Raw genomic sequence first — 8846 nt, 5'->3', positions numbered from 1 at the left:
AAAATTTCATGAACTAAACACAGCCTAATCACTTAGCATTGGGATGCAAATGAGTTGACAAGTGGGTGGCAGTCACAGGCTGCTCTGGATTAGCAAAGAAAGATGGTGGCCATGTTTGGAGAAGTATCGCAGGCTTATTTTTTTTAGGTTATTCTTTACCTCATAGAAATAACCCTCCACCAAAATAACTCTTGAACTGTTTGGATCCAAAGGTTATTTGACATTTAATCCACTTTCACAATTATTGGAGTCCCATTATCTCTCTTCTTAAAATAACTCAAATACCACCTCTTGAGGGGGGTAGTTTTCGAGGTGGGTTATTTCCAAATAGCCACAAAATAACCCACTTGTTTGGCTCCCTATGGAGTTATTTGGACTATTTGAGGGAGGAATAAAAAATAACCCATGAATCCAAACATGACCGGTAGGCGGTAGCTGGGTGATGGGCTCGCTATGGCGTGCTGTACTATGAATTGTGAGGTGCTGAAATCATTATCATCCCATCATCATCACTAAGAGTAGAGGTTGGCAATTGTTAAGCAATGATTCGTACATCGTTGCTTGTGAAAAATAATCAGGCCAATCTCAGTAGGAGCAAATAGCCTGTGCAATTTCTATTTTTTTTTATTGTGACCATTGGAATTACAACTACACGCAAGGTACAATTTGCCTTGGAACTGTAACATAACTGGAAAGAGGAGGAAGAAGATGTAGGAGTACATACTACTCTACTAAATAGAAGAGACAAAAAATCACCCTCACAAAAACAGGAGATCACGGAAGCTAGACAGTGGCTGCTAATGGCTAACGCCGCTTCTGCCGAGCGGCCACAGCTTGCTGAGAATCCGCTTCGGCTTCCCGGCGGGGATGGCGCAGAACGCCCGGAACCGCAGCGACGCGCTGCGCGCCAGCCCGTCCTTCCGCGCGAACTCGTCGGCGTCGTGGTCCTCGTCCTCCTCGGCCAGCTTCATCCGCAGCGTGGCGATCTTGGACGCCGCGCGGCGGAGGCCCTCCACGCTCCAGTCGTCGCCGGGGGACGCGCCGGCGGCCAGCGCGCGGAGCCGCTGCTCGTCGACGCGGTCGGCCTCGTCGTCCTCCGACGACCCGGACGCCTTGGACAGCAGCGCCTGGATGTTGCTCGGCAGGTCCGCCGCGGCGACGGCGGCGTGCCCGCCCGACGCCAGCGCCGCGGCGCGCGCGTGCTCGAAGAAGAGCACCTGCACGACCACGCGCAGCGGGAGGAGCTCGTTCTGCGCCGCGTGCGCGGACGCCTTCTCCGACAGCTTCCGGCAGTTGAGCACCCGGCACAGCCGCTTTCTGGTGCTTTTGCTCATCTCCGGATGCGCCTAAAGTTAACCGAAAAAAGCAAGATCAATAAGTAAGATTAGAGAATGCAAATGTTTAATCGCCGATGACTTCTCACATAATCCAAAGTGAAGTTTTTTTATAGCCATGGAAGTGTAGGAGCAATAAAAAAAACTCACCCTGAGGTATGTGTCGACGACTTTGTAGAGGCCATCGTGCTCCGGCCGGGCGCTGTCTGGCACGGCCTCGGCAATGGCGAGCAGCTTGTCCAGCGGCATGTTGGGATCCTTGGCCGCCTCAACCAAGAACCCGTCCACCAACTTGCCCACCAGCGCCAGCGCGCCCTGCGACACGGGGGCGGCCGACAAGGACCGTCGCGTGCCGTCGAAGCTCACGCTCTCTGCCGAACGCGACCGCCGGTGCCCGCCCGAGTGCGCGGGGCTGTCGTCGGGGCTCCCCGACAGGGCCAGCGCCGCCGGCGGCGCGGCAGCCGCGAACCGCAGCGCGAACTCGTCGAGGATGCCCGCCACGGCGTCCACGTCGTAGAGCGTCTCGCTGACGCAGGACAGCGACGGGACCAGCAGGTCCGCGACGCTGGCCTCCTCGAGCTGCCACGCCACCCGCCTCACCAGCTCCGCCTTGGACGCGGCGGACGCGCTCAGGATGTTGGCCGCCTTGAGGAGCTTGAGCAGGAAGCCGCAGGAGACGGCGTCCCTCTCCGCCGGGAGCAGGCTCACGATCTTCTCGAGGAGGAGGCGGTGCCGCGTGGCGATCTGCTTCACGTCGCCACCGCCGGCGTCGTCGTCGAACGGCGGCTGGTCCGCCGAGAGCCCGTCCTTGGCGACGTTCGGCAGCCACCGGCGCGCGTACGCCTTGAGCGCGTCGCCGACGGTCTTCTCGTGGACGGCGCCGGTCGCCTTGACGGACACCATGATGCGCCAGAAGAGGTCGACCCCGAGCTCGGCGATGTCGGGCGCCCACCACGGCGACGCCGACGTCGACCTGGCCGGCGGGGCGGTGTCCGGGTTGATGATGAGGGCGGCCACGGCGTCAACGCAGCGGGACGTGAGGCCGAGGTCCTCGCAGAGCGGGGCGTAGTGGCGCGTGGAGCTGAGCACGCCGAGCGCGTCCTTCCAGCGGCGGAGGAGGCAGGAGGCGAGGAACGCGTCGAGCTTGGCGGCGAGGTTGCCCCGGTCGGCGGCCTCGGACATGCCGAGGTGCGCGGCGGCGCACCGCAGCGTGACGAGGTTCCGCGCGCTCACCGTGATGGTGATGCCGTAGCAGAACTTGGCGCAGGCCTCGAACGCCTCGGCGCCGCCCGGGAAACCCGGGAGCTCGACGACGTCGCCGCCGCCGGAATCGGCGCAGAGCGCTTGCAGGAGCATGCATTTCGAGAGCAGAGGAAACTGCGGCATTCACGAACAACACAATGCACAAGGAACCAAGAATCTCAGACATGGCAGGCATTCAAGATCAAGGAAACACATAGGGAACTTCCCGGAAGAAATTCACTATGATCAAGGAAGATCATTGGTGCATAAAGATTCAGTTCCTGAATCATGCATAAATAAAAATGAAAAAAAGGGAGGAAATAATCTCTGCTCCTTCATTCAATCAATTACCTTGTGGAGATGATAGACGCAGCCATCCACCAGGATCTGCAGGTCGGTGGCCACCTCCGTGCAGACAGACCTGGACGCAGAACGACACCACGAAATCAGACAACACGAACGCCATGAACGCACGCAGAACCTGATGAGGAGCAAGATCGCAATCACAATCGGCACCTCACGGACTCGGAGGTGAAGAAGGTGTCCGGCCGGGTGCCGAGTTTCATATACTTCATCCTGGCCGAGCTCCCTGCTTTACTAAAACGGGAGTCTGAAAGTTCCACTGGGGAAGAGGGGAGGGAGGGTTGGTTACGAACACTTTGGCCGCCTAACTTCGTGTAGAGCCCTTGGAAATGGCCCTCCGGTGTGGTGGCTCTACTTATATCATGGCGGGGTGGTTGGGGGAGGAGAGAGAAGGTGAGGGGCCCACAACTAGAGGCCAAACCGGGAATGCAATGGCTCTGATATTTTAAGATCGATGCTAATTGCACAGTTATAGTATCCTGATTTGAGGTGTCCTCACCAGGCCCGTCCCCAAGGGCGTGCAACCGGTGCACCTGCACAGGGCCCCCAAAAATATGGGCCCCCAAATTAAACTATGTGCTAACTATTAGTGCTGTTTCTCAAAAAAAAAAACTACTAGTGCTAGTACTCTACAACCTTAGCATTTGATAACTTTCCTTCCTCTTCCTAAATCTCTTCCAGTTTTTCCTGCAGCATACAAACAATCTGCTTTAGATCAACAGCCGTGCGCCTAATTCTCCTCCCCTAATTAATCCCTGAGTTCACCCATAGAAGATCACCTGGACCTGTGGACCATAAATCGCCGCCAATCCAATCTAGCATTTTTTTTTGTGTGCGTGTGTATGCGCGTGAGCTCTAGGCATAGTCTTCCTCTATTTTTTGTTTCTTACGTCTTGGTCCAACATCTCATTTAATCCAAAGGGATCAGATGGTATTAGATCGGGCCCATCAAGAGCAATAGCATCCCAGGGCCTCCGTACTAGTACAGAATGGATATGACTGTAAAGTATGGTTTTCTTCTTGAAATGGCCATGTTAATTTGACCTTTTTTAGACTTTTCACCAGTATTTAATTAGTCGCATTAGGAAATATTACTCCAGAAAAAAAGTAAAAATAAGAAAATAGTAGAGGAGCGGACTAAATCTCAGAAAGGAGCTGTAGGTTTATTATTAAAGAATCTTCATCTCACTCCGAAATTTAGATTTTGAGATTCTTTTAGCTTAAAAAGTAGCCTATCTAACATAAGACGTTGAACAAATGGATTCAATTAAGCAACATACACAATCATTATATTAAACTATTTGATTGAAGTGGCTATAAAATAAACCTTAGTTATATTATTTCTATAGTTAGGGCCTAAATTGAAATTTGGCACAGGGCCCATATATTTCGCGGGACGGCCCTGGTCCTCACTCGTCAGGTTTTATCAGGGGAGGATGAACAAAGTATGCAGTGCAACTGCAACATCACTGATGAACTCTGATCAGTGCCAAGTCCTCTGAAAACTGAAGACCATGGTTTCGATGAGTGGTTGAAAGGAGGCTCAGCTGCATCAAAGCCCGTCTTGGATTGGGGATTAGGACTGCGACTGGGATCGGGCATGTGAAAGAGGGACCAGGGTGGCCGTGCAAAAGTCAAGACGGGTGTGCTCATTCTCAGGAATGGTAGGATCTTGCAGGGTTTGTGCTGGGGGATCAGATGGGCAGTGATGCTGATGGGCTCCTACCTTCTAGTTGCAGTGCTGGGCTAGCACACCGTACCAGACTACCAGTTAGTGCATGTTCTTGTCACAGCAAACTGGCAGTACAATGATAACTGAATTTCACCCTCCTACTCCATCACTTTATTACTGAACCGTGCCATGGATCAAAAGCTGCAGGCAAAAATAGTGATTTCAGCTCCGGATTAGGTTACTGGGATTCTTTATTCGACGACCTAGTAGGAGTAGTATGCCGTAATCGATTTCAAGTCGTGTTTAGTTCGAGCGCAAAATTTTTTGTGTTGGAATCTTGTTAATTTGAAATATTAAATAAAGTCTATTTATAAATTTTTTTGCATGCATGGGTTGTAAATCGCGAGACGAATCTAATGATGCTAATTAATATATGATTAATTAATAATTAGTGCATAGTTACTGTAGCATCACTGTTGCAAATCATGGATTAAGTAGGCTCATTAGATTCGTCTCGCGATTTATAACCCATCTATGCAAAATGTTTTATAAATAGACTTCATTTAGTACTCCATGCATGTGTCGAAATATTCGATGTGATGGTTTTTTGCATTTACGGGATTTTCGGGTAAAAATAAACAGGACCTCACTAGCGTTTTCGGCGTCTTTTCGGTAGCGGCTAAGGTTAGGCGGGCTAGTGTTTGAGTGTACTTAGCTTTGTTAAATGGAGTGTATCGCCTTTGAACAACACATTCCTTTCCGCCACTAAAGTAAACAAGACCAAGACACAGTGCTTTCTTCAAGACGCAGTGCATGGTCCGGAAGAAACTGGACCTTGGGCCGTCAGGTGTGTTCAACTTCTGCACCCAAAAGTTTAGGCCACAGAACCAAAAAAAAAATCAATTGTGAGTTTTTGTGTGATTCGCAGAGTCACAGAGGCACGGTGCTTCAAAATTGAAAACGCGCTAGCGCAAATTGTTTGTCACTTTTTTTCTTTTTCAAAGCTTTTGTCACTTCTTTTTTGAAAGAGAATTTGTTTGTCATTTGGAATTTGCTTTTCTTCCCTCGGATTAACGATTGGGAGTTTGTTACGAACATTTCGCTCTGATTTCAGTGCACAATCTTGAGCTACTATATATATTTCAAGCGTATGCGTATAATCATGGTCCGGGCATTGTTAATTTCTCCTCATGCATCAGGCTCTCTTGTCTCTTGCTATCACGGCCACCTATGTATCTCGGATCGAGCGCCGGCCATTTGGCACTTTCCCCTTTTTATGGCGTGTTTAGTTTGTGATTTTTTTGGATTTGACTACTGTAGCACTTTTGTTTTTATTTGGTAACTAGTGTTCAATCATTAACTAATTATGCTCAAAAAATTCATCTCATTATTTTCAGCTAAACTGTGCAATTAGTTATTTTTTTAAACTATATTTAATACTCCAAGCATGTGGTCAAAAATTCGATGTGACTGGGAATTTTGAAAATTTTTGGGAAGGGCCTTAACAGAGATGGGCAGAGAAGATCCGGCCATTTCAGGGAAAAAATCAGAGCTCGCACTCCCATGTCCGACGTGGCGCGGCGCTGACCTGAGAGATCTGCCCGTCCGAGGGTTTGACCTGGCCGCGGCGACCTGTATGCAGTTAACTGGTTGCCATGCTTCTTAGCCGGACCATCTCATCGGCGAACGAGACGATCGCCATTAGTCTATCCCACCTGTGCTTCGCCCTGTTTGAGCTGAGAGCAGGCTTGCAAGCCCTGAAAAGATGGTTCAGAATGGACAGTACTCCAGTGGCTGATAAAATAGCTGCCACCTGAAATCGGACCAAGCCGGGCGGTGGGCTGGTGGCAGCTGCGAGTGTGTGTGGGCCAACGCGCATTCGGTTGGGACGAGCTCCTTGCTAGCTCCCATGGGCCTTACTTGACCGAGTTTGTCAGGCCGCCTGAAACCAATTGCATGCTCATCTCGAGATGAGCCCAGATTTCGGTTGGGCTTCGACGACCTTCCGTACGTGCCCCGGAGGCCCACTTGCCCGATAGGAATTTTATTGGACGGACGTTCGAAAGGAACACGCATGAAATTTGCCAAAGTGGGGCCAGGCTCTCTTCCTCCTATGATACATGTTTACAAAGTTTTGTTTCGAACCCCTCGTGGAGCGCATGTTTCATTCTGTTCGGCAGCTCCAGCAGCCTCCCGCCCAATAATGTTTTCCTCTCATACTGCTCCAGCATCAGGTTCCAACCACCAGCCAGCCAACAATATTTTTCTCTCACACCACTCCAGCCACCAGCTCCAGCCCAGCGAACAGAGTTTGTTTCACAGTTCTTCCAATTCCAAACCACCGGCATTCTACAGCCAAACTCAGGTCACGAGATTTTCTTCGATCCTGGGCATGAAGAAGTATCTGATCCACGGCTTTGACTCACCAAATGATTGAAGCCTTGAGGTCGGTCATGGCGGCGCGTCTAGAAGAGACCCATCTTGGCCGCGCGCGCGTGGTCGAAACCGAATATTATAGCAGGATTCAGAGACGAACCATCTGTTCTGTTTCCTGCAGACTTACCATGAGTGCATGACAATTTGACCTGAAACTGCAGACTTGGCATGAATGCAATGGCAATTGGACCTGAGCATTTGTATTTCTCCAAGGCACGATCAAGAAAAAGATTTGGATGCTTCTTCCCACAAGCTGGCCATTGCTGATTGTTGGCCTTTAATTTTTTTTCTTTTCCTTTGCCAAACCAAGCATGCGACTAAGTATATACAGGAGCACGACTTGTGATGGACTCGGTCTTTTGGGATACGCAACAGTAATCATTGAATGATCTCCGTCACCATATACCCATATATATTAACACAGCAAAAATACAGTAACCCAAAAGTAAGTTCAATTTCGAGACAAAGACGTACAAGCCACTTTCGCATATCTAACCTAAGTGATGCGCTTTGAAAAACCTACCTCATCATATCACTTTCGCATACCTAAAGGAACATTAGCTTCTGACATAATTGATTAGATACACTTACCTCATCATATCACTTTCGTAAAAATCTAATAGGCATACTATTAGCTTCCAATCATATGCATTTCATTTTAGTGCACCTAACGACCTAAGTAGTACTACTACTGCCTAATGATATACTAGGCGAAGTTTTTTAGCGCAAAAAAAAACACAGGACAATTTTTATTAGAAATTTCGTTGTATTACGATATCAGGACGATTACGTGTTAGATTATGAGTTCTAAGGTTCACAGGGATCGTGCTCTGTGCACATAGATCGGGCACGGGCACACTGAGTTCTAGTTATGAATTTACACAAGTACAGAGGTTCTTCCCTAGATCTAGAACATGAGAGAGAGACCAGATCCCGTGGCGGCCGAAGGCGGGGCGGAGGCGCTGGTGCTCGGGGTTGACATGACTCTGACGGTGGCGGCGAACTCCGGGTCGACGAAGAGAGCATCCGGCGGCGGCGACGGTCGACGTGGGTGTTGGTAGCCCTCAGGTCGCCAACGACACTGGCCAGCGATAGGAGTGGCGGTGCGCGTCAGAGATGCGGCGTCGGGGAAGCTTCCCGTCGCCACTGCGCACCCTAGATCGATCGGATGAGGGTTGAGGACTGTAGGAGGGGACGGCTGCGGCGGCGAACTTAGGTTATCGTGCCGTGGGGTCCCCTTCCCCTCTATATAGCGCAGCGCGACGGCCCCGATCAGGGCACGGAGTAAAGGCCCGATCTACCCTTTGGGCCAGATCTGTGAGAGATCAACCCAACATTACGGTCTCTAAGTCTCTCTTGCCATATATGGAGTTCAAAAGAATAAAAAGTAGCTCATTTAATTTGTGACTGGGCGGTCACCTCCAACTTCGTTCAGCTCATGAACAAAAGTATCACGGCTTCGTGTTCGTGTTTTGCTCTAGGCTTTCGTCGGCCAGTTTCTAATAATTTAATATCTAAGCATACGCGGTAGCTTTCGTGTCACGGTTCCAAAAACCATGTCATGCCAATTGCCAATGTGCCATGCATGCACCTGTTGAAAAGTCGTCTGCGCGCACGTGTAATTTCGTCCTTTGGTTCAAGTCAAGACGGAGTGACTTCATTTTCTTTTGGGGGAAAATAAGGTCAAGAATGGAACCTGGAAATTGGTCTGTTTTTCGCATCCGTGCGCCACGTGGATTATATAAACAGTGGTTGCTTTGCTGGGAGAAGTTCGGTTAGGCCACCAGCTAGACTAGCTA

The 8846-nt window shown here is 50.1% G+C and overlaps 1 protein-coding gene across 1 annotated transcript; it reads right to left on the bottom strand.

The window, feature by feature from the left end:
- Positions 1–587: 587 nt before the first annotated feature.
- Positions 588–3279, bottom strand: LOC120656291 (BTB/POZ domain-containing protein At1g67900-like). Its single transcript, XM_039934342.1, has 4 exons — positions 3093–3279; positions 2928–2997; positions 1485–2711; positions 588–1346 (listed from the first exon to the last, which is right to left on the bottom strand). Exons 1-4 carry the CDS (start codon positions 3149–3151, stop codon positions 798–800), a joined length of 1905 nt encoding a protein of 634 aa, XP_039790276.1. The 5' UTR covers positions 3152–3279; the 3' UTR covers positions 588–797.
- Between the last annotated feature and the right edge of the window lie 5567 nt (positions 3280–8846).

The sequence above is a fragment of the Panicum virgatum genome, chromosome 1N, assembly GCF_016808335.1.
Source record: "Panicum virgatum strain AP13 chromosome 1N, P.virgatum_v5, whole genome shotgun sequence".
Taxonomy (NCBI): domain Eukaryota; kingdom Viridiplantae; phylum Streptophyta; class Magnoliopsida; order Poales; family Poaceae; genus Panicum; species Panicum virgatum.
The sequence above is the reverse complement of the archived record's forward strand: the minus strand, read 5'-3'. Positions and strand labels throughout refer to the sequence as shown.